This window comes from Emydura macquarii, unplaced genomic scaffold (assembly GCF_026122565.2).
Source record: "Emydura macquarii macquarii isolate MOO-44397 ecotype Brisbane River unplaced genomic scaffold, CSIRO-AGI_Emac_v2 contig_1790, whole genome shotgun sequence".
In the NCBI taxonomy this organism is placed as follows: Eukaryota; Metazoa; Chordata; order Testudines; family Chelidae; genus Emydura; species Emydura macquarii.
The window spans coordinates 3,561,999-3,587,804 of record NW_027131927.1 but is presented as its reverse complement, the minus strand read 5'-3'; the positions used below and the strand labels follow the sequence as shown (position 1 = coordinate 3,587,804).

The 25,806-nt window shown below is 53.9% G+C and overlaps 1 protein-coding gene across 4 annotated transcripts in view; it reads right to left on the bottom strand.

Moving 5' to 3' along the window:
* Nucleotides 1–4,587: 4,587 nt before the first annotated feature.
* The window catches only part of SLC8A2 (solute carrier family 8 member A2), a 60,375-nt gene continuing 39,156 nt past the window's right edge, over nt 4,588–25,806 (bottom strand). Inside the window, exons 2-7 of one of the 4 annotated variants that reach the window (XM_067557290.1) lie at nt 17,271–17,374; nt 16,044–16,061; nt 8,517–8,641; nt 6,385–6,484; nt 5,792–6,067; nt 4,588–5,256 (exon numbers count right to left, since the gene is read on the bottom strand). In XM_067557290.1, the coding sequence (XP_067413391.1) occupies nt 4,880–5,256; nt 5,792–6,067; nt 6,385–6,484; nt 8,517–8,641; nt 16,044–16,061; nt 17,271–17,374 (1,000 nt within the window). In that variant the 3' untranslated portion in view covers nt 4,588–4,879. Of the gene's footprint in view, nt 5,257–5,791; nt 6,068–6,384; nt 6,485–8,516; nt 8,642–16,043; nt 16,062–17,059; nt 17,069–17,258; nt 17,375–25,806 lie in introns of all 4 variants that reach the window. The other 3 variants (XM_067557293.1, XM_067557291.1, XM_067557292.1) reach the window with 3 other exon arrangements.

Here is a 25,806-nt window from a genome sequence, read left to right as displayed (position 1 = left end):
GCCTGGCTGTGTCGCTGGATGGGAACAGGGGCGTGTTTAACCCACACAAGGGCAGTCAGTTTGGGGTCAGACCTTGCCCCCAGCAGAGCCCGTGGGCGTTTGGCTGGGAAGAGTTTGGTCCTCGGGCCGGACGGCTCCAGCCTGGCATCTGCAGGGACTGGCGAGAAGGGGCAGCTAAAGCGGCTTCTTGACGGCGGCTGCTTGAGGTATGCAGAGTGAGGGGAGCGCGCCCCCTAGTGTGCCCCCTGCTCCCTGCAGCACAGCGCCCCCTAGTGCCAAACTGGGGCCACCACTGACTGTCAGGGCAGAGCGCCCCCTGCTGGTCCCTGCTCCCTGCAGCACAGCGCCCCCTAGTGCCACTCTGGGGTCAGTCCTGACTGCCAGGGCAGAGCACCCTCTGCTGAGCCCACACAACGTTTTCTGCCCTCTGTCTCTTTGGGGGTACATTTGAGCCTGGATATTTTTGGCGGGTTTCTTGCCGCTTCCCAGGCAGTAACAGCCTCCCGCCCCCCCGCCAGTGCCCCACAGCTCTACCGGCGTCCCAGACTAAGCACTACGCTGCTTCTCCAGCCCTTCGGGTCCCTGGTGACACAGGAACCAGGCTCCGAGCAGACCAGTGCACCAGCCCCAAGGCTGAGGCCGCTGCGCCACCGTGTGGTGCGAAGGGAGACCTTACCGCAGGGTTCCCCCCCCCCCCTTTAAAAAAACCCCAAAACACAAAGCCCTAGAGCCTCAAAGGCGCCTAACTCCCATTGAGCCAAACTGCTGGACAAATGGGACAGACGTTTGGGAGCCAGGATTTCTGGGTGCTATCCTTGGCTATGGGAGGGGAGTGGGATCTAGTGGTCGGAGCTGGGAGTCAGGACACCTGGATTCTATCCCCAGGTCTGGGAGGGGAGTGGTGTCTAGTGGTTAGAGCAATGCTACATATAAATGAGAAAACGCAGAACATCTGGCCAGGTGCCTATTCCAGTGATGCTCGGTCAGAGCTCAGTTCTCGGTGGCAGACCATCCTCTAGTGGCCTTCCTTGGTAATGACACACTGTATCTTGAGCCAAAAAAGAGTTTGTATCACCCAGGACATGGGGTGTTTGGAGGGGGGATGGCACTGGGCTAGATAGGTCCATTGGGTTGATCCAGGGTGGCAAGGTGGGTGAAAGCTAGTGGGTTAGCTGAGCCCATTGGTCTGATCTTGGGTGGCAGGATGGGGTGAGGGCTACTGGGTTAGATTGGGGCGGGGGTGTGCATTGGTCTGAACTGGGTTCAGCAGGGAAACCAGTCAAGAAAGAAATAAACTTTTCCCTTGATGCCAAAAAATGACGATGTCACGCCTCTTTTCTTCAAAATAAATGTATTCATAAAGTCATCCGTCTGCACCAGAAGGTGGCATGCACATTTTCCCACCAAGTTTTCTTGTCCACAATGAAGTTAAGTTGACAGGCAATATTCAAAGATTTATATGGCAACTCGTACAGAAAGAGACCCAGTGTGTCGAAAGGAGACGGAAGAAACCACTGACAAGAGAAGAAAGAGAATAGAAAGAAGGCGCAGGAGACGACCTCTGCCCCCCCATCCCGGCCGTCTGGGGTGGCGGCCTAAGCTACAAAAATCCATTGTCTGAAAACTGTCACTGTTATCCAAAAAAACTGGGCCGCAGAAGCGGTAAGAAATCCAGGTTAAAAACGCTGCCCTCTAAGTGGGGACAATTCCCCCCATGCTGCTCCAGCCCCCCGGACGCGCTCTTGTGGCATTAGAAAATTGCTCAGCTGATAGTAGCGAAGGCAATCGCCCCGCCTGTTCAAAAATCACCTCAGCGCATTAAGATGCGCTTAAAAATTCCTGTTTTTTTTTTTTTTTTAAAAAAAGGACACACGGGGATTTATTTTGTTGTCTGGCAGTGGAGCTGTTGCGGGGGGTGAGGGGGGAACACAACATCAAGCTCTTCTCTGCAGCTTTAAGGGCTAGAAACGTGCATTTAAAAAAAAAAACAAAAACAAAGCCAAGAGTCTCATCTAATACCGCACCTGCAGGTGCTGGGGCTTTATAAAACACCCCCTATCATGAGAGTTGGTAACACTGTTTTAACGGCACCCGCCCAATTTGCAAAGGACCCAGCCCCCCGTTTAATAAGGACTTTTTTTTCCCTCCTGGCCTTGGGGACTAGTTTGCTTAAAGAATAAAAACCAAGGCTCTAGCAAGGTGTCTCTCACCTCATTGCAAGATGAGTCGCCTACCGAGCATTGCACCGCCCCGGCAAAGCCCAGCTAGGCCCCCCCCGTCTTAATCGTCATCCAACCAGTTCTTCCAGAGAGAATTGGGTTTCCAACTAAGTGAGTGGCTGCTTCCCACCGAAAATGTGCATTTTTTTTGGTTTAAAAACCCCCCAAACGAACAATTTTCAACCCAAAATGAAAATATTTCCAGTCTGAAATGCTGCCACGGTGCTACGTGGGAGTTGTAGTGGGTGCCTTCTGCTCCCAGTCTCCTCTCCTTTCCCATGATGCCTTGCAGCCAAGCAGGAAAGCCGTGGTGCATCATGGGAGATGTAGTCCAACCAAGCAGTCCCAGCAGTGGCGGGACTGGGAGCAGGACGTGTCTGAACCATACCTCCCGTGAGGCACTGCACCGGCATTTCAGGCTTCAAATATTTCCGTTTGCAGCCAAAATATAGCTTTAGTGTGGACCTTCGGCGTGTCTAAATTCTGGCCTGTCGTATTTTTTTGAGAAGCTCTTTATTAAAACCGCTGGCTTGATGACCCTGCCAGAGCCTAAAGTCTCTGTGTATCCCACAGGGCAGGGGCACGCTCTGCAAAAGGGGATGCTCAGCCTTGGCCCTGAGAGCGTTCCCCCCTCTGCGGTCAAGGCCAGTGCTCAGTGCCACGGGCCTCTCTGCTGAGACAAGAGCTGCGTCCTGCCGATGAGCGCTTGGCTGAGACCTGCTCTGGCTCAGTGCATGTCAGACATGGAGGATTGGGAGCCATTTAAGGGGGAATCCCTTGGGGAAAGCTCAGTCCAGAGGTGGCTGCATTTCAGCACTGGGCACAGGCTCCCAGGATAAACAGTTGCTCTGCCCCACCCCAGAAGTGGCTGCATCTCTGTGCAAGGCAAAAGAGCCACGGTATTAGACATGATCTCACGCCCCCCCACCAGTGTATTGGCCCCACACACCAGGAATCGGACTCTGTGTCCCCCTTTACAAATAGCTCCCCTCAACGGATTGACCCAGGTCTTGAGGGAGCGGGGGGCAAGGCCAGCCCGCAGGATCCCAGTGGGGCCAGTCCCCTGGGGTGGGGAGCACGTCACAGTTTGGGATTTTGAGTTCCCCTCTGCCCCACATGGCGACTGACAAGCTAAGTGGCTGGATCGGCTGCCAGGTGCTGCAAGGGACGACTCCCCAGCCCCACAGTGGAGGGGACGGGTCATTCCCTGCCCCATGGAATGATGACACACTGTGGCCTGAGAGGCTGTGCTGTGGGTGGGGCCATGGGCCAGGCCCCACTGGCTGACCAGGGTGTGGGAAGAGGCACTGGGAGACAGGGGGTGGAGCAGTGTGTGTGTTTGTGTGGGGGGGGGGGGCAGTTGTTACTAGGCATGCATGTACATCATGGTCATGTGTTGCATGTGTGCATGCAAATGTAAACAGGGGTGTGCATGCAGTGAGTATGCACACGTGTGTGTGTCTGTAGCACATGCTCAAATGTGAACCAGGGTGTGTGCAGTGAATGTCTGTGCGCAAGTGTATGGTGTGTGTGTGTGTGTGTGTGTGTGTGTGTGCACGCACATGTGCAACAGGTACATGTGTGCAGTGTCGGTGTATGTGCAGTGTGTCTGGTGCCATGTGTGTGCATGCGTGTGCAGCATGTGTACGTGTGCAGTGTGCGTGTAGCGTGCGTGTGCAGCATGTGTACATGCATGCCGTGTGCGTGCCGTATGCGTGCACATGGACAGTGCACACACACTTGTGCGCACTGGGGAGTCACACCAGGCTGAGGTACAGGTGGCTCAGCGCCGCCAACCTGTCCAGGAGCAGGGCCTGGACACGGCATCCGGCCAGTGGGCAGTGACCTCAACGCAGCATGGACACACCCTGCCGGCCCAGCTGTGAGGGGCACCCCGCTGCAGGCCAACACAGGGGGGCGCTGTTCTTCCACCACAGGCGAGATCCAGCAGCCCGTTCTCACACCTCTCCAGAGCTGGGTGCAGGGGAGGGGGGGTTGGAGAAGGGCTCACCCCCTTCAGTTCTACCTGTCCCAAAATCATCCCTCTAGGCCCAGCCGAACCGGCGCTGCAGCCAGAGTCCCTCTGTCCGGCCATCTGACACAACCCGTCCCCAGACACGCAGCGAGCAAAACGGAGAATAAAATGGGTTACACGACCACGCCATGCGAGCCGGGGGGGGGAGGAGGGAGACACACAACTGTGCTGCCCCCTCCCCAGCTACCCCTTCTCCTAAACCTTCCTCCCCTCCAATCCCCCCCAACCTCTGCAGCTCTTTGGGTGAAGGGGTCACTCTGGCTTCCAAGCAACTCTATAAACCGGGGGGGGGGGGGGCAGGGTGTACTCCAACTGAAGGCGGCGGGGGGAGGCCCTATCCAAGGGGAATGGGTGCCACAACACAGGGGAACCCGGGTGGGGTGATGTCAACAGAGCGCTAAAAAATTAGGGGGAGCGGCTCATCCACCGCATATGATGGCTGCACCCATGACAGATTGGGTGCGGGCGGCTCCTGGTTCCACGCAGACCCTACAAAAACAAAAGAGGCCCCTCAAATATCTGGGTGCCGGAATGTAGCAAAACCCTCCCTCCTCCCCCCAGGTGGTGTCTCTGGCCAAAGAGGGCGGAGGGAGGGGGGCAGCGCCAGCGCGCCTGGCTCGGCTGCTCAGAAACCCCGGATGTGGCAATAGGCCTCAAGGCTGGAGAAGAGGATATAGAGGAACCAGAGGCCCAGGAAGAGGGCGGTGGTGAGGAGCTTGGCCGTTCGCGGGCCCCCCAGCTCGCCCCCCACGTGGGGCCGGCGGCGGTACATGAGCACGCTGATGCAGACGAAGGCGAAGATGGTGAAGAGGGTGACGGAGAAGGCCAGCGTGCCCGTCTGCACCAGGAAGTCCTTGCCCTGCACGGCCCAGTAGATGGCGGCCACGGACCAGGCCACGCCGAGACCCAAGAAGACGTTGACGGCGTTGCTGCCCGTCACGTTGCCGATGGAGGCGTCGGCACATTGGTCCTGCAGGGCGGCCACCTTGCTGGCGAAGGTGTCTGGGGGAGAGGAGACATGGGGAGGGGGGGCATCAATTCATTGCTGGTTGAGGAGCCGTCCACGTGGCCCCCCCGGCCGTGGACCGGCACCTCCCAGTGCCCAGCAGTGGGCTGCCTTAGATCCCAACATACCTACTGTTCCAGCCCTGGGCTCCCCCCCCCCGCCAGCTCTGCCGGTGCCCCTCACTCCCGACCCGCAGCCCCCTGCTAGCCCTGCCCTGGGCTCCCCCTCCCAGTTCTGCTGGTGCCCCAACTCTTGTCAGTTGTCCCATGGCGTCTTTAATGATCTCAGGTGAGGAAGGCTTGACTTTTATGTCTCATCAAAAAGCCACTGTCCCCTAGCACCACCGCAGGGCGGGGGGCCAGCCCCGAGTGCCAGGGGAGAACGCCCCCTCCTGAGCCCCCTGCCCTGCTCCCTACAGCCCAGAGCCCCCTAACACCACACTGCGTGAGGAGAGGCTCCCGGGTCCCCCCGCCTCCAGCGCTGACCAGCCCCTGGCCCTGTGGTGCTGGGGCGCTATGCCAGGCACTGTACCCGGAATGGAGGTGCCCAAGGCCACGAAGACCACAGCATTGACGGAGTCCTTGAGGCCTACGGTGCAGCCGAAGTGGGAGGCCAGGTCGCCGATGAGGGCAGTGAGCATCCCGATGACCAAGATGGAGACACTGAAACAGGCCCAGCCGTTCCAGTACTCGGTGGGTGGGACGCAGGCGAACAGCACCTTCCAGAAGACGGTCAGGAAGTGCATGACGTAGTCGAAGCAGGATGGGAGCTTCTCCTCCCGCCCGTCCTCCTCTTCCTCCTCGTCACCTGGCAGGGAATGGCAGAGTGTCAGCCAGCGTGTTGCTTTCCCCACCCGCCCATGTTGAAATGCAGACGCCTCTGGGGTGGGGCATAGCAGCTCATTATACAGGAACCCCTCATCTAGAGCTCAGATGCAGCTTCCCTGGGTTGGGGTATGGGGGCTCGTTAGACAGGGACCTCTCACCTGGTGCTGAGATGCAGCCACCTCTGGAGTGGGGCATGGAGGCTTTTTATACAGGGACCTCTCACCCGGTACTGAGATGCAGCCACTTCTGGGGTGGGGCGTGAGGGCTGCTTATACCCAGGGCAGCCCTGGCACCCACCTGCACTGACGGTGATGGCTTCCAGGAACTGCTCCCTCCATGAATGGGTGCCAATGACCAGGGCCAGGTTGGTTTTCTTGATCAGCTTGTCCACAGTGTTCTGTTGGGGGGGGGATCAGTGAGTTTCCAGGGATAAGAGTGGTATCAAATTGGAGTGGGGGAGACTGGCAAGGTCCGCTCAGTGGCCCCCTATGTGAGATGAGTTTGCCATATTGCCCCTCTGTTCATATCCCATACTGGGGGTTCAGTTCTACCCCTCCTGCTCCGCCCCAGGATGATACCCCCCATCTGATCTGATCCTGCTCCTTCCCTTGTCTCCTCCCTGCAGCCTCCTTGATGGGTGCTGTCCGTCAGGCTTGAGAGGCACACAGCCCGGGAGCGCTGATGTGGAGAGCTCTTTCTGTGCCAGCCATTTGAAACAAATGTTTGAGACTGACTCGGGGGGGGGGGTGGTTGGAGTCACGGATCCCCTGGGTGGCACAGGCAGGTTCTGTTCCAGATCACCCCGTAGAACGCCAGCACATTCTACATCACCCCCTAGAAGTCTACTCTGTACTCGATCACCATGCAAGCCGGTTCCAGATCATTCACGGAGACCGACAATCAGTTCTAGAACAGCAATCTGGAATGCCTGCCAATTCCAGAGTCTAGAATGCCTGTTAATTCTAGATCACCAGCCAATCTGAGGCTGATGTCTAGAACACATGTCAATTCTGGAACACCAGCCAATCCCAGGATGGTTCAGAACAACCATCGATTTTTAAACACTCTAGAACACCTCCTCTAGAATGCCGGCTAATTCTACATTGCCAGACCATTCCACCAACCCATTCTAGATCACCTGGTGTAGAAGACTGGCCCATTCTAGATTTGCCCACTCTAGAGCTCCAGCCTGTCATGTCAGAATGCTGACCCACTCTGCTCAACAGCCAACCCCCTCTAGATCACCATGCGAGAGGGCCACCCTCTTGTTGACGACAGTACTAGGTCATGAGTCCATTCTGGATCATTGATCTAGACCGCCAAACTGGTCTAGATTGCCGTGCTAGAATGCCAGTGCCGTTGAGACCACCCCACTAGCGTGCCCACCCATTTTAGCTCGCCACACCAGAACACCAGGCAATTCTAGTGCAAGAATACCCACCCTTTCTTCATGCCCGTGCTAGAGCACCTCTGCCTGTTCTAGAGGAACGTGCTGGAGCATGCACCCTTTTCTAGATGCCCGCAGTAGAATGTCTGCCACTGCTAGATGCCCATGCTAGAATGCCAGCCTAATTCTGGCTCGCTGCTCCTTCGCCGAGCACGGCAGAGGCTGTGTGAGTACGAATGCAGCTGCTTTTGGAAAGAGGCGAGGTTAGCTCTGAAATCGGAGCTGTCTGCAAATGAATCCCCCGTAACGGACTACACCACAGGCAGCAGGGCGGGCGTTGCTGCTGGGCAGGAATGATAATGGACACACACTAGTTTGTGCCCCGTCTGCCAAGGTCCCAGGGGAGCGGCTACAAAATGGACCAGTGAGTGGCAGAGCACACCGAACAGGGACACCACCTGGAAAATCAGTCTGGAAATGAGCTGAAAAGAGCAGCCCAAGCAGCTCCCTTAAACTCTTTGGAGGCAAAAGGGCTGGCAGGCAATCAGGACTCCGGGATTCTTGCCCCAGCTCGGAGGAGGCTGGCTGCTCACCAGTTAAAGTGGGGGGACTGGGTGCCAGGACTCCTGGGTTTTGTTCTCAGCTGTGGGAAGGAAGCGCGACCTAGTAATTAGAAGGCTGGGGTGCAGGCTGCCCTTGCTCTGCTCTAACCACTAAACCCTCCACCCGTCCCAGAGCTGGGGATAGAACCTAGGAATCCTGATTTCCCAGTCCCCCCTCTACTCATTATACCCCCCACCCCCTTTTCCAGAGTTTTGGAACCCAGGAGTCCTGACCCCCATCCCCTTTGCTCTACCTACTAAACTCCCCCTCTCCATATTAGGAATGGAACCCAGCCCCCACCCCCACTCTAACCACTAGTCCCCCTACCCCTCCCAGGCTGGGAACAGTGCCTGCAGTTCTCTGCTGAGCCGAGCCTGGCTCCCCTGTGCCCCCTACAGTGAGGGTGCCTTGCGGACCATGTAGCGAGCGGAGTCATTGCCTTAAAGTCATAGGACTCCTCGATGATCACTTCCAGCCTGCAGTTCTCTCCCAAGATCGGCTTGCCCATCTCAGCGATCCTCCAGGCTTCTTCCTCCTCTGCCGAGAGCTTCTTATCCCCTTCGACTGGACAAGAGAGAACAAATCAGCCTCCTAGAAACAGCCTCAGTTTCCCCATCTAGTTCACCCCACAGAGCTAGAGCTGCCCCCCCTTTGCCACAGCATCTAAGTGTCTCCCCCCCCCCACCTTCTGTAATGTGTTTATCCTCCCAACACCCCAGGGAGGCATGGCAGAGCAGTTATAGTACAGATGGGGAAACTGAGGCACACAGAGGCTATGTGACTTGTCCGATCCCAGTGCTGGGAATTGAACCCATGCCCCTACTCCAATTCCCCTCCCTGGCGTGCACTGGGAAGTGGATGGAGTCAGCATTGGTGTGATTGGACCAAACTGGCTAGATGCAGAAGGGGACCCAGTCCATCGCCCAGCCCCAGTGACACGACGTCCCTTCCTGTGGGCGGGGCGCCGCGGCAAGGTCCTGACCCAAAGCCAATGGAAACCAATTCCCCCACTCAGCTCAATCGGCTTTGGATCCCCCGGCTGGATGATGAAGCAGGACAAAATCAGACTGGAGATAAGGCATCAATTTTTAGCAGGGAGGGGAATTAGCCACCAGAACAACTTACCGGGGGTCACAGCGGGTTCTCCATCGCCGGCAGTTTGAAATCAAGACCGGTTGTTTTCCTAAAAAATCGGCTCTAGTTCAAACAGGAATTGGTTCGGGCAGTTCTCTGGCCTGGCCTCTACAGGGGGTCAGACTAGACGATCACAATGGGCCCTCTTGGCTTTCGAATCTGTGAATCTCTGGGTCAGACCCTTAGCAATCGGGATGATGTTACTTTCAGCCAGTGGCCATAACACTCACCCATCTGTCCCCATACAGACCCATCCATCCATCCCCATATAGAGCCATCCATCCATCCCCATATAGATCCATCCATCCACCCATCCATCCATCCCCATATAGATCCATCCATCCATCCCCATCCATCCATCTATCCATTCCCATACAGATTCATCCCCATACAGACCCATCCATCCATCCCCATATAGATCCATCCATCCGTCCATCCATCCCCATATAGATCCATCCATCCATCCCCATTCAGACCCATCCATCCACCCATCCATCCATCCCCATATAGATCCATCCATCCATCCCCATACAGACCCATTCATCCACCCATCCATCTCCATATAGATCCATCCATCCCCATACAGACCCATCCCCATACAGTTCCATCCATCCATCCATCCCCATACAGATCCATCCCCATACAGACCCATCCATCCATCCATCTAGCAGCTCCGGGATGCCATGAGCCCTGCATTCCTCCCCATCAGCCACTCACCAGAGAGAATTTGCAAGAGCAGCTGAAATTGCAGCTAACCCGATGTCTCCCGCGTGGGATGGTCTCAGCAGATAAACTGCTTCCCACATACACAGCTCACTCTGTGCTGACCGTCCTGCCCAGGACACCCTGAGACCGGGTGGCTACATCCCAACGGCCGAGAGAGCTCATCACATTCAGCAGACAGTCTGTGGGAGCAACCAGGAGGGGGCAGGTTTTCCTTCCAGTGCTTTGCATTGCTATAGCAACTGCCATGGGAGGGTCTCAGCAGGCTGTGCAGGTGTTAATCAGCTAAGCATCACAACCCCTGTGTCAGAGAGATCGGCACCACCAGCCAGCGGGGGGAAATCCGAGGCACGGGCAAGTGAATGACTGTCAGCAACAGCACACAGAACAGAACCCAGGAGCACCGGCTCCCACGCTTCTGCTCTAACCACTACACACCACTGTCCTCCCAGAGCTGGGGATAGAACCAGGAGTCCCGACTCTCACTCTCACCACTAGACATCACTCCCTCCCTGAGTCAGAAATAGAACCCAACGCTCCTGCTCCTAGAACGCCCTCTCCACTCCCAGAGCCAGAAAAAGAACCCAGGAGTCCTGGCTCCCAGTGTCTCCTGTTCTAACCACTACCCCCCGCCCCTTCTAGAGATGGGAATAGAACCCAGGAGTTCTGGATCCCAGGCTCTGCTCTAAACATAACTCAGCATTCAGTATACATCATGGTTCTGAACAATGTGTTCCCATATTATTCCTACATCAAAGCCTTATAAAGGGTAGAGTCAAGTTTGCTGCAGCTTGCTTCTTGAGCTGTTCAGGGCCCGCCCCACAAAAATCTGCTTTGTAATTTACTTTTAATTTAACTTAGCATGTATATAAGCGTGCGTACATTTGTGCGTGTGTATTTTGTGCTTCTGTGTGGAAGTTTATATGTGTGTGTGTTTACGTGTGTGTATATGAGTCCATACACGTTCGGGTGGACATATGTGCAAGTACTGGCGTATGCATGCTTTGTGCTTGCATATGTGTGCATAGATAAGCATCTGTGTTTATGTGCAGTAGCATGTGTATGTGCATGCATGTATAGCTGTGTGTTATGAGTTGGGAGTAGCCACTGACCTTTGTTTAAGATAGCTGTAAGAAGCTATTCAGGAAGGAACCAACAATAGCAGCCTCCACCCTAAACGCAGGCAGATGTCACTGTCCAAAAAGCAGACACATGCAAAATATATGTGGGCAGAGAAGACACTGTTTTATGAAGGTTTGTGTGTCTGTGAAAGAGAGGCTGGGAGACCAGAGCCGTGGAGAGAGAGAAGAAAGCAGCACTGGTACCATGGCCCTGAGAAAAAGCTGAGAGGATTTTGGGCAACATATTGGCTGGCAAGGGGCCTGGAACTGTGAGCAAAGTGACTCTCCTGCTCTTTGATTCCCTCCCCCATTCCAAGGAAACAGGTGCCTGTACGTTCCTTGCAAATAAACAGGATTGCATCAAAGAAACACCTGACTTTAGCCTCAGTTTATCCTCTTCACAGAAATAAGCCTCAGGGCCCCAGATTTTGGCTAACCAACCAGGTCAAAAAAAAAATAAAAGGGGGCATTGTGTGCATGCAGTGTGTTTTGCATGTGTGCTCAGTCTACTTTTGTATGTGTGTTACTGTGTGCATGCAGGGTTGTGTGTGTGTGAGCGTGTGCGCACGCACCTGTGCTGCAGAGCAGGGAAAAACCCATCTTGATGGTTTCCAGTAAGGAAATTAACATCCAGTCGTGTGTGCCATTCGCAACAGGAGATAACAACGAACTGGTTCCATCTCTAATTAAAATCAGCTCTGTGTGATTTGTCCCCTCTCAGAATCCATCTAAGGGTGATATTACTGAGGACACTTCAGAGTGGTGGCCCGCTCCCCTGGCTGGCTGGTACCCTGCCTGGCTGCCTGGCAGCCCTTCCTTTCCCGTTTGGTGCAATTTCAAAAGAATTCAGGGCAGCAATGAACCTGCACTAATAGTGGGTTTTTCTTTGGTGACTCATCTCCCAACTCCCAGTGCCTGCAAATATTCTTCTAACCCAGAAAGCTGTGATCTAATTCCAAGTTCAAGTGACCCGATCAGCTGCCCCAGATCCCCAGATGGTGTGAACTGGCTTTTTTTTTAGATGCTCTCATGCCTTGTGACACATGAGGTGACCGAGTCTTTCGACCTCCATCTGTCTAATGCCATATTTCTTGCTCTGTTATAGTCTGTTTCCATGACGGCGACATCTTTCCTCCTCCTCCTTTCCACCTTCCACCCCATGGGATCTAGTCAAAGGCTTGCGTAGGGACACGGGTTTTTTTGACATCTGTACAGCTTGCCCAAACCACTTCAGTCTCAGTATCTGTGCTGGTTACTCAATCCTGCCAGCAGACAGCAGGAATTCTTTGCAAGCATGGCTGACGGAACATATTAAGTTCCTTGCAGTGGGTTTCTAGCATTTGCCAAGTTTCAGAAGCAGGTAACAATGTGGGGATCACGACGGCATTGTAAACTTTTCCATAAGAACATCAGAGCTGCTGCACTGGGTCAGATCGTGGTCTGTTTTTCCAACTATTCCGTCTCTGACAGTGGCTTGTACCAGAGCTACACACGTCTCCACACTAGATACACACAAACCCACACACACATTTACTTATCCCCACAACCCACACACGCCAACAACACACAGACTCATCACCACAATCCTCACTCTCATGATGTTCCTCTCTCTCTCTCACACACACACACAAAACACACACTCACCATCACAATCCCCACTCTCACACACATTCATGATGTTCCTCTCTCTCTCTCTCACACACACACACACACAAAACACACACCACTCTCAGTCCTAGCTTGCCTCCCTCCTCAGCCCTGGTTTTCCTGCATCCACACAAGGGTGCATTAATGCAGAGATCACATAGCCAGGCCCTGGTGCCCACAGCAACTGGGTTTGATCTGATGGACTCTCCCCTTTCTTTGCTACCAGAAGACATAATTCAAGCAGACACACTCATGCCTTAAAGCTTCACAACCAAAGGCTGACAAACAGCACAGCGACCGATATCTGCCAGCTAAGCCCTGCAGGATGTAGCATTTTATCTGCCCGGGGGTGCCTGCATGCAGGAGACCTAACTAACAGCCCGCGGGCGCCCCCCTCGTTTGCAACTGCAGGATAAGGACAGAGCAGAGTTGGTAAATTTTTTGGGGGGTATGGAAATTTTTTGGGGGGTACAGAGCAGAGTTGGTAAATTTTTTGGGGGGTATGGAATTTTCCATAAAAACATTTTTCCTGGATGAAAAACTGGATATTCAACATAGCACATTTTCTGAAGGAAAGCCTGAGAAATTGCCTGTTTTTTTCCCATCAGATTACCAAATGCTTAAAACCAGAACATTTTCAGCTGAAAACCAAATAGCTTGCCGCTGGGGGCCAACTGTTTTGGGGGGGAATCTTGGCCACTTTGGGTCGGAACGTTTGCAGTTTGGGGCTGAAAAGGTTCTGGTTTTTGGGCAGTCCCTTGGGCTGAAAATTCGGCAGTTTGGGGTCGAAAATGATGGGGGGTTTTGACGATCAATCAACATTTTCTGCTGAAAATCGTCACTGGCTGTTGCTGCAGGTGAGATAATGGGTGAAGGGGAATTCCTGGTTCTAGAAGGCTGGGGAGGGAGGCACTGAGGGTGCTTATGCCTCCCCCACACGGGTATGTCTGCGCTGCAGAGTGTGCCTACCTGTGTTTTAGCTGACGTGCATGTGGACTCGTGCTTACCACACCCACTTGCAAAGGTCCACAACCACACATGCCCACACCTGTGTAGCCACGTCCACCCTGGTGCTGCAATTATCTGGGTTTGGTGCTAGGATTCCTGGGGGCATATCCCAGGGTGCATAGTGCCTGGAGCTACTCTTGGAATTGGTTCACAGTGTACCATGAGAACTTTTCTGTCCTCCTCAAACCCCTTTATTGAAGTGTTGTTGGCCTGCCCCATACTCTCAGCTGACTTCCAGCTGTGCATGGATCTCCCTTCTGTCTGTTCCAGCTGGTGGCAAGCCATGGAGAACATGTGGTAAGCCTCAGGACTCATGGTAAGCCATGGAGAACGCATGTTAAGTTATGGAGGACACACGTGGTAAGCCATGGAGAACACATGTTAAGTTATGAAGAACACACGTGGTAAGCCACGGAGAACACATGGTAAGTTATACAGAACTCACATGGTAAGCCATGGAGAACACATGTTAAGTTATGAAGAACACACGTGGTAAGCCACGGAGAACACATGGTAAGTTATACAGAACTCACATGGTAAGCCATGGAGAACACACACTGTAAACATGGAGAATACATGTAAAGTTATGGAGAACTTGTGGTAAGCCATAGAGGCGGCTGAGTCTGAAAACATGGTGCTAAGCCAGAGAGGACACGTGTTAAGCCATGGAGGAGGCATATTAAACCTGCATTAGAGACACACACACCCCTCCTAAGTCATCTCCATATACAGAGTCAATTAAACCTCATTAAGATGCCTCATCCATAATATCCTCATTAATAATAATACATTGGTCATATCATGGCCTCTGACAGGAGTTGTGCCATCAAAACAGTCACACTTTCTATTACCTTTCCATTTATCAATGGCTTATAAAGGGTTAACAGCTGCTACAAGAACGTTCCAGACATGAGCCGCTCATGTTATAGTTGCCATGTTGGTAGAAGGGGTAATAAATGATTACAGGCAATCTGTTGAGCTGCTGGGGTCTAGTAACAACAGATTCACAGTTTATTAAAGTGTCTCTTTCCAATGGCTGGAAGTTGAAGCTAGAAAAATTGAGACTGCAAATTTAAGGTGCAAATTTGTAACAGGGAGGGTAATTAACCTGTGGAACGACTTACCAATGGGCATGGTGGCTTCTCCATCACGGGCAATTTTGAAGACAAGATTGGATGTTTTTTAAAAAGGTTCTGCTCTAGCACAAGCAGGAGCTAAGCCATGGAAGTTCTATGGCCTGTCTTAGACAGGAGAGCAGACTAAAGTCAAAACGCCCTTCCCAAATTAGAAAACTGGCCTGAAATCAGCCAGAGGAAATTCAATATGGACAAGTGCCAAGTACTTCACTTAGGGGGCGGAAATCAAGTGCAGAACTACAAAATGGGGCATAACCGGCGAGGGGACCATATGGCTGAAAAATAGCTGGGGGTCACGATGGATCACACATTGAATACGAGCCAACAATGTGATGCGGTTGCGAAAAAGGCTAGTATCATTCTGTACTAACAAGAGTGTCATATGTGAGACACGGGAGGTAACTGTCCCGCTCTGCTTGGCCCCGGGGTGGCCTGAGCTGGATATAGTGTGCAATGCTGAACCCCACACTTCAGGAAAGATGTGGACAATTTGGAGAGAGTCCAGTGGAAAGCAACAAAAATGAGAAAAGGTTTAGAAAGCCTGCCCTAGGAGGAGAGATTAAAAAACCAGGGCATAGTCTGGAGAAAAGAGTGGAGTGGGGCGAGGGGGGAGATCTGATCATCTTCAAATATGTGACGGGCTTTTATAATGAGGATGGTGATCAATTGGTCTCATGTCTGCTAAAGACAGGACAAGCAGTAATGGGTTTAATCTGCAGCAAGGGAGGCTTCGGTTAGATACTAGCAAATGCTTTTTAACCCTAAGCAGAGTGAAGCTCTGGAACAGGCGTCCAAGGGAAGCTGTGACATCCCCGTCATTGGAGGTTTTTAAGAACAGGTCGGAGAAACCCGTCAGGGCTGGTCTAGGTTTACTCGGTCCCGACATCTCTCTGATTCTCTAGCCTTGGAATCTACGGCATGATCAGTCTCTTCATTGTCTATTTACCCTTTATAAACTGTTGTACATGGAACCTTAATAGAAAGTGTGATCATCAAACCACAGGCCCGCTCCCTTTGAAGCGGTGTGAGTTCTGCCTTTGGGAACTGACCCTACTTGTCTGATGGGCGACTGATACGGCTTGGGACTCCCACATGCCCTGGCCCCTGGAGACCTCCACCTTAGGCGGCGCAGAGGTAGATAGAGGGGGAGGAAAGGCAGAATGGAGGAGAGGACAAGGTGAGGATACAGGGCCTTACCTTGAGTTAGCAAGAGAGCTGCAGAGAGAGAGGGAGAAAAAACACACAATAAGCACGGCGAGCTGATCAGCACCATGTACGGGGGAACCAGAGGAAAGGTCCCGGCTGAAGGCAGGAAGTGGGGTGAGTGGAGCAATCATCAAGTAGGGAGTGCCATCTCTGTGGCGTGGTCAGCTCATGGGATCCCTGAAGGGAATGCTGGCAAAGGGGGCTGGTTAGTGCCAGCTGGGCTCCTTCCTGCAGGGAACAGGGCTGAGACCTGGCAAACTCGTTCTGCCGAATGGGCAGCAGGGGATAATGGTGGTTAGTTCCAGCTGGCACAGAGACCAGAGAGGCATCCCCATATACTGAGCCTCTGATCTATCCAGTACCATTAACAGTGAAAGATCCCAAGCCCTGTCCTCTCTCCTATGCTGGGGCCGGGGAAGCTGGATCCAATAAACTTGGATTCATAACGCACTCACATCGAAATCCCGGGGCCGCGAGGGCTGCAAGCAAGGGCTGTTCTCCATGCAGAATTCCTTGCATGCCCTTAAAGAAACCTGGCACGTTTGACGTCTCCCACTGCACCCTGCTCTGCAGCTCAGCCTGCCCCGCACTGTCATTAAATCATCACTGCCACCCACAACTGGGCAACAGGACCCCTAATTTACGATCCCACTGATCTAAGCAGTAGACCCCACTCCCCTCCCAGAGCCAGGAATACACAGAACCCAGGAGTCCCGCCTCCCAGCCCCGCGCCACTCTAATCAGTAGTCCCCACTCCCCTCCCAAAGCCTAGGAAAGAACCCAGGAGTCCTGACTCCCTGCCCACACCCAAAGCTCTAACCATTAGATATCACTCCCTTCCCAGACCTGGGAACAGAGCCCTAGAGTCCTGACTCCCAGCACCCCCTGCTCTAGACACTAGACCCCACTCCCCTACTGGAGCTGGGGATAGAACCCAGAAGTTCTGGCTCCCAGTCCCGCATTCTAACCAACAGTCCTCACTCGCTTCCCTCCACCACAACAGGAACCCAGGAGTCCTGACTGCAAATCCCCACCCAATAGGACATGCTGCCTCCCTTCACACGGAGGCAGGGAGCCAGGGGCAAACTGCCCCCTCCTGGCTTTAGACAAGAAACATGGGGCGCTGTTTGATTTCTCTCAGCGTGTTTCATGTGGGCAGAGAAACAGGGAACCTCGACTCCAACGACACCAGGGCCATAAAAGGGCAGAGGGCCTTACCCGAGATGCCCCGTTTCAGCCAGCGTGGCTGCCCCAGCTCGATGAAGAAGTTGTCCTTCTTCTCATACTCTTCGTCATCCACAATCTTCACCTGCAGGGATTTCCTGCCAAGACAAAGATGATGAGACTAGAGGTATTGGCAGAGTGGGTGTCGTGGGCTGCAGGAAGGGGAGGGATAGGCAGGGGGAGAATTGGCACCTCTCCTGGGGCAACAGCCTTGGTTGCTACTGGCCTGTGCGTTGCTCAACATAACTGCACAGACCCTGACTGAGATCAGGGCCCCGTCGCGCCAGGCACTGCACAGACCCTGACCGAGATCAGGACCCCGTCATGCTGGGTGCTTGTGTTCCTCCTTGATAAGATCTTCACCCTTCCTTCCTCCACAATGCCCCATTGCCCATGCTTCCCAGACGAGCCTGTGAAAAGTTTGCCAGAGCAGCGTTTTAATATTCCACGGGCCCGAGATCTCCGATCAGTGCGCACTCACTGGAGGGGGTGTCAAACAAACATCCTGACCAAAGTGAATGTGCAATATATTGGCGCACGCCTGGCTGGGTAATACTGTGGCACTCTATACATCAGAGGTTTTGGAAGCCGGTCAGCAAGGGGGAAAAGCAGAGCAAAGGAGGCTGGCAGCAGTGTGTTCCCATTGTGCATGCTGATGCAAGGAGAGAAGGGGGGATCCCTACCCTTCTCCCCCCACCTTCAGTGCGCCCAGCTCTGCATGGGACAAATCTGCAGACCAAATCCACATGGGGACTTAGGATCCCCAGACAACGAATGGGAGGGGGAGTCCCCTAGGAGCCTGGTCCAGAGAAGCCAGCACGCTTGGCAGGGAGCGGCCTAAGTTAACCAATAGCAGATGCCGAGGGAAGGGGTTTGTCCTAAGCCTGCCCAGCGCAGGGAGTTCGGGGCTGAACCTAAATCGTTTTGTGGCTCGGGGTGTGAGCTCTGCTGGACGATGATCTAGCAGGGGGCTGGCGACAGCACTCGCTATTATCCCATGCTACTGTCGTGGGGTTGTGCAACACCGCCACCTACTGTGTGGAATCAGAACTGGTCAACTGCGTGTCAGGCCTCTACATGGCCAGGGTGACTCCCCTTTAGCTCAAGGCCCGGGCGCTGTTGGAGCAGGACGGCCGGGAGTTCGGTCTTCTACCCTCTCTTGAAATTCATATGCACAAGCTCAGCTGACGGGCTGCAGAGCAAAGGCGGAGGTTGCTGGGATTCCCCCGGGTGCAATGGGGTTGGGTTGGTACTAGTATCCCAAAGGCACTCTCCAAAGCATAGAAATTCCCTCCCCTGGTATGGTTACCCAGCAACCAGAAGCGGGAGTGGCCATGGAAACGGCCAGCATCCCACCCCTCCCATGGGGTGCAAAGATCTGGGTGCACCCGACGCCCCAGGGGTACCGCAGCAGCTATGGGTCTGAGGCTGCTGGCCTGGGCAGATTTCCCACACATGCTCCCCTCCCTTATGTGCTCTGCTAGCTACACAGCCCGGGGCGTTGCAACAAATCAGAGCCGATGTTGGGGGATTCCGCCGTGGGAGCCCGGACGTGAGAGCTGCCAATTGCCTTGTCTAGCTTCACTTGCCTCCTGGGAAGCCAATTTGATTAAGGGAGGGCCCCGCTCCTCTGCAGGCAGAACAATCTCCAGGCAAACCAGAGGAGGGAGATAATTTGCTGATGAATAATTTAATCTGCGGCTCTGAGATGAGCGTTTTTGGTTTCTTTTTTTCTCCCCAGAAGTCAAACCTCTTGCTTGGCCTTTTCATAACTCTGTTATCACGGCCAGGCAAGCCTGGGGGGAAATCCAGCTGCGGGGATCGGTGCTGGCTCAGTTCTAAGTGGGGTGGAACGCTCTTTCCCAGGAGAGAGGGAAGGAGAAAGACGTTAAATAAAGGAGAGCAGAAAATAGACCTTTCAACCTTCTGGGCTCCGCCACCTACCTGATTCTGATCCCCCAACCCTCTGTGACTGGTTCTCTGTCATCCTCCAGCCCCTCCATGCTACTCTGGGGGAGGGATGAGCCCCTGACAATCTCCTCCCCACCCACGCAGAAGGCCTCCGGTGTGAAGGTTCTGCTTCTAGCATAGATACGTGGCTAGAGCGCACTGCACATTGGGCATTCTCTGCCCCCCAGAGCCCATGGGTGGGGGTGGAGCATGACTTAGAGCAGCCTGAAGGCTGCTCTACCTTACACCAGGAGGCAGGCAGGCTGCTGCACAAACACAGAATGCTGTGAGAGCAACGGAGGCTTTAAACTCCTGTCCACCCTGTCTCTGTCCCAAGCACAGGGATGCAGGAACAGAGAATCGGGTTCCCTATTGCTACACTGTCTCTATCGCCCCTTCTTTAAAGCAAGACCCCTCCTAGCTCCCCCTTGCTGAACCACCCTCTGTGCTTCCAGAAGCACCACATCCCCTGGCACCTGTACATTGGGGCCAGCACTGACTGTGAGGGGGAAACACCCCCTCCCACTGAATCCCCGCTCCCTGCAGCCCAGCACCCCTAGGACCAACAGCAATGGGAGCCATGCCCTGGGACAGAAAGACAACTCAGTGGTTTTCCTTTCCGCTTCAGGCCTCAGATGCAGGAGCCATGACAATCTCGTTGTTACAGTGCTGGGCATGGACTCAGGAGATCTAGGTTCAGTTCCCACCTGTGTGAGCTTGCTCAAGTTCCTTCATGCCTCGGTTTCCCCATCTGTAAAATGGGAAGAATGGTCCTTCTCTTTAGAGTGGAAGCTCTGCGGGGCAGGGACTGTCTTTGACTCTGGGTCTGTGCAGCGCCTGGCACAAGGGGGGCCCTGATCTCAGCTGGGTCGTCTACATGGGGAAATTGACCAGAATGGCTATTCTGCAATAGTTCCCTATTTGGATGCTCTATTCCGACACCAAGCAGAGTAATTTAATCTGGAGGAATTATTCCAGAGTAGGTATATTACTCTGGAATAGCCATACGAGTCCTTTCCCCCACTCCGTCAAGCCGTTAGTAACTGGATCTAGCTTAGGCAGCAAGCTACAGTTGTTCTGCAGCCCAGGAGAGCACTGATTTCCTCCCGTCTCCTCCTGAATCCAGTCTAACTCCCCATTCATCCCTGCCTCTCTCACAGCACATCCATTTCCCCCAGATCCTCCCTCCAGCCTATATACATCCCCCCAACCCGTCTATGTTCTCTCTGAGGCTCGACAAAGTATCTGCTTTTCGCAGTAATTATTCATTTCATTCCACCCACTGTTTGTTATTAAAAAAAACCCCGAAACATCTTCATATTCCTGAGTCATGAGAAACTGCCTCTTCTCCCAAGTGCATGCCATGCAAAGAGCAAACCGCTAAGGATGAGAGGTTGTATGGCCTAGTAGGAAGATGGTCAGGATACCTGGGTTCTATTCCTGGTCTGTGACTGTCCCTGCTCTGTGCCTCGGTTTCCTCAGTCTTGGACTAGTTAGAGTGTGATCTCTTTGGGGCAGGGATTGTGTCGACCTATGGGCTTGTCTAGCCTGCTGGTCACTGCGCATTATGTGCCTGATCCAAAGAATATTTGAATCTGTGATAGCCCCATGGCAGGAGCTGCCCCAGTGGCTAGAATCTCAGGGTCAGAACCTGCCTCTTTGTTCATGCTGGTGTAACACCACGGGGCTGCTACTGATTGACACCAGCATAAGGTAAGAGGAATAGCAGAGGCTCCGGTGCAGACTAGGGGTGAATGGTCTCAACCCATCCCGTTTTGCCTTAGGGATTTCACCAGGGCACAGAGTTTAAGGCCAGAAAAGACCCCTAAATGACCCCCAGCCACTTCCGCACCAAGCCCGACAACCAGAATTAGACCAAGTCACCAGCCAAGCACCTGAGAAAGAAAATTCTCTATCCCACTTCAGAGCACGGACCCAGCCTGGCTTGTGTCCCATCTCCAGCCAGAGCCATTTCTGATGCTTGACAGGAAGGAGAGGGTAAAAAAAAACAAAACCAAAAAACAACTCCAGAATACACGGGAGACATTTTCTTTCCTTCCTGACCCCCGCCAGAGATTGGCAGCAGCCTCGAAGCATGAGATTTTGGGAACATAAAACGTGGAGCGGAAGAGACATCCACTTGCTGATTTCGCACCTGAGAACACTCCAACTCGTTCCGCCCATAGAAGACGCTTGCCACTCCGGCAGCTCCAGCTGCTTCCCTTCGGGAGTGAGATTCCCTTCCCGCTCCTTTGCCTCATTATGCCATTGTGTCTTCGGAGGCGGATACATTAAACCACTTCAGAGAGAGAGCGCCAATATTTTCCCCTCGCTGCACACCCACGTTACCGCAGCAGCCTTTGGCGCCCAGGCATCATAAATTCAAGCGGGAGGTCGGGGGGGGAGGGAAGAGGGAACGAGGGAGGCAAAAATAATCCAGTTTCCCACAAGTGACCTTTGAAGAGGCGATGGAGGAAACAACGAGAGAGTACTAGAGGAAAGGGCTGGGGCTGGACTGGGGGAACTTAAAGGGGATCGTCTATGGAGGATGATGGACGCTGAACAGACCCTGTGGTTCTCTCTAGCCCCCACACAGCACCACCCGGGAGGCTGGGTCCTCTGTGACCTTGATGCTGCGCTTGAAGCAGGGAGGGTGCATGGGGTGGGTCCCAAGTCATGTTTTTGCACTCTGGGCCCTGCTTGGGCTCCAGAGTCAATGAGAGCAGCCTCAGGGCTGCTCAGCTCACGCTCCGCCCCCAGCAGGCTGGGGGGGCAGAGAACACTCACAGTGCCGTGTGCTCCAGCCACACCCCCTATGGGTCCTGGGGGGCAGAGAACACCCAATGTGCCATGAGCTCCAGCCACACCCCCGCCCCAGCACCCCCACCCACTACATCAGGGACTATGAACTGGTTGGGTACTGGGCCCCATGAGCAGCTCCATACTGGCCTCCGTCTCTCCCTGCAATTGAGGGGGGAGGCAAATTCTCAGGGTCTGTTTCCATCCACCTTAAGACCCTGTGAGGCTGTCAGGGCGTGACTGAGAGCCGGGCTCTCTATGGGGCTTTGAGGGCAGAAGGGCACCCACCAAGGGTCTGGATTTGCCACTCAGGCTGGAGCTGCCCAGCAGCGACCCCATCCCGGGCTTCTCCAGCAAAAGACCTGCCACCTTTGGCTTGGGTCTTTTGCTCTTCACACAATAACGCCAGCATGACGGGCCCCCATGGGCATGGCTGGATTCCCAACACCCACAGAGGCGCCAAGCCTAGCTATACGCGCAAACACACACTCGGCTGCCACGGCAGCCTGTACAACATAGAGCACGGCAAGTGCCACGCAAGGGATACGACCCTACTCCTGTAACACAGCTCCTTGCACCTGTAAACTCACGGGCGCAGACGTCGGGGCTGGAGGAAAAGCCTCCAGTCCCCATCCAGTGCACACCATCTCCAGGATTTTGTCCGGCCCTGTTCTGAGTGGTCTCCGTCACGCAGCTCAAGTCTGAAAAGCCCTGTGACAACTCCCCCGCTCCTGTTCTGTTCAGCCCAGGCCTTTGTCTAAGCCAAGGACGGTGCCATTGAGAAATGTGAAATCCTCACACAATGGAAAGGTCGTGTGAATAAGCACCTGCTGAAGCTTTATATTCTCCTTCTAGCAAAAGCCAGCAGCCCTGTTTGAGCAGCAGCTCCATTACTCCAAACTCAACTCCCAAGAGCCTCCTTCACCTTCTGCCCAATTGTAAAGTGTGCCGCATCCCCTTCTAGTGCCTGGTCCACATAGAGGATAACAGCCTACTACTGCTGGCGGTTACTGGAGTTGCTCCTTTGACTCAAGGGGGTCTCAGTCTGTGCTAAAGGTCACAGGCTGAAACTCGGCTCCCAGCCTGTGATGGGGAGCGGTTGTGCAGCGTTACTGAAGAGCGGTCACGCTCCACTCCAGACCTGGCTGCATTTCATTGGCAGGTATAGGCCTAAGCACTGGGTCATTCTTCCTCTCTTGAAATCCTTAGTGTCCCAGTGTTTCCAGGTCATGTGATTTTATCACATTTTATAGCAGCTGGCATCTGGACTTATGGGTTTCCACAATGATCTTGGCTTTTTTATTTTATTTTTTTAAGAAGTAAGTTTCCAGCCCTCCTGGTTGGGGGTAAAGATTGAAAATATCACCCGGGAAGGCTCAGAAACTAGAAAGCCAATAAAAAAGAACCCTGGGTGTATTTTTATTTTAAATAATCTCATGATTTTTAAGCCAGTCTCCTGATTTCAGGGGCCAGACTCATGGTTTTCAAATGATGCTGTGACTCAATATTAGGGTAGCTCACAAGCCTGTAAATTACCTCCCTTTGGCCAGGACCCAGCTTACATGCTGCCTGCTACCTCATCAATGATTTTTCATCTCACTTAATTATCTCATTTCCTCCTCTCCGGTTTCCCCTCTCCCGGTCTGTTAGGTCATTTAAATTCGACAGAATCATTTTTCTGCTAAAGGCCTCGTCAGCTCCGTCTGGAGACGGGTCCAGTCCCTGAGGAGTTTGGCATTTATTAGGTGTATTACAGCAGTGCTGAGAGGACCAAACAGAGGTTCGGGGCCCTAGTGTGCCAAGTGTTGCACGTACAGTGAGAGACAGTCCCTGGCCCTGAAGTGTTCAAACCTAAGAGAAGGCAGAGGAAAGAGTATTTCCCTGTTGCACATCTGGGAAACTGAGTCAGTCAGGGTCTCTGCAGCGCCCAGAACAATGGGGGCCCTGATTGCGGTCTGGATCTGTGCAGCCCCCGGCACAATGGGGGTCCTGGTCTCGATCAGAATCTGACGGGGTTGGAATGGATGAGCTGGAGAGAGGGAGAGGAGGCCTCAGAGGAAGAAGAGGCATTTCTAAGCAACCCACATGCAGGGAGAGGAAAAGACAAGTGGGTTTGAGAGTCGTAAGAGGACAGACAGACAGACGGGGAAAGGGACCCGGGTGTGTTTCTGGGGTGTGGGCGCAGTTCTCAGAGCCTAGCGCGGGAGAGGCATTAGCCTCAGATGAAGGCTCTGACGAGCCTGGCAAGAGGTGTGAGCATGCTAGCCCCCAGGGGCCTGCTGGGCAAGGTGTCCAGAGGATTGAGCCACACTGGCCAGATTGGGGTCAAGCAGTTTGTCAGCTGGAGACAAGAGCGAGCTGGGAAGGGGAAAGTCCTGAGCTGGACGACTCCTAAGGGGAAGAAAGCTGGTGGGAATTGCTGCACCTCCACTGGGGCTAGATCCCCAGCCCGTGTAAATCAGTGTCACTTGGAGTCAAAGGGGCTACACCCATTGACAGTCTGGCCTGGCAGCTGTTGTGCTGGATGCTGCACAGACTCTGATTGCAATCAGCGCCCCTATTAGACCCTGGCTGAGAGCTGTATCCCCAATGCCCCAGGCGCTGCACAGATCCTGACTGAGAGCTGGACCCCCACTGCGCCAGGCGCTGCACAGATCCTGACTGAGAGCTGCACCTCTATTGTGCCGGGCACTGCACAGATTCTGACTGTGACCAGGGCCCCGTTATGCCAGGTGCTGCACAGACTCAGACTGAGGGACAGTCTCTGCTGCAAAGAGCTCATGGTCTAAACAGACAAGACAGAGAAAAGGTAGGAGGGGAAACAGAGGGGAAGTGACTTACCCAAGGTCACCCAGGAAGCTGGAGCCAGGAAAAGAACTCAGGTGTCTTGATGGCCAGTCCAGTTCCCGATCACTAGACCCCACTGCCCACCTTCCTCAGAGCACACTGGAGGCCTGATTCTGTGTAGTGCCTAGCATCTTCATGAGCGGGGACATGTGTGTTTGTGTACACTATACCACTGGCCTGTATGGGATGGAATCAGAATTGCTCTACTGTGTGTCATAAGCCCTATACTGCTTGTGGGGATTCTCCTGTAGTTCAAGGAGCAGGGGGCTCTTGGAGCAGGTGGACCTAAGTTCTGTTGCTGCTGTGAAGTTGCACTGGGCTTTGTCACGCACTCGGGGCCACAGTCACTGCCTAGGCATTCCCCCATCTCTGATGGATTTTGCCTCTCCGACACAGGAGATGCCCAGCTCTGCTCTGACTAATGGAACCCGAGCCTGGTTTTTATCCTACCTGACCCAGAGAGTCAATTAAAGGGAATCAAGAGACCCTCAGATGCCTGGTGCCTTTAAACTGGAGTCTCTTCATCAGCAGGGAAGGATTGCCATGGCAACCACCATTCATCTTGTTGACATTAAGCACAGAGGAATCAATTGAGGGTCAGGGGAGCTGGATGGGGGGGGGGGACAGCAATCGAGGCTGTGCGGGGGGGAAGACAAAGGAGTGTGGTGTGGGGGTGGAGCTGAAATTTGAAGGGGTTGGGAGAGACAGACAGACAGACAGATGTGCCAAGAGTGAATGATGAATCTGTCTGACCCCCATCCCTGAGGTAAGGTGCTGGTGTCCTGCACCCCACCACGCTCTTCTTCTGAATCCCCTACTGTCGACTTGTTGCTCCACGTGGCTTTGCAGCCGGGCTAGAGAGAGCATCTTGGGGACTATGGGCCAGGGGCTTACAGGTTCCAGGTGTCTAAGCTTTAACAATAAGCCACCTCCG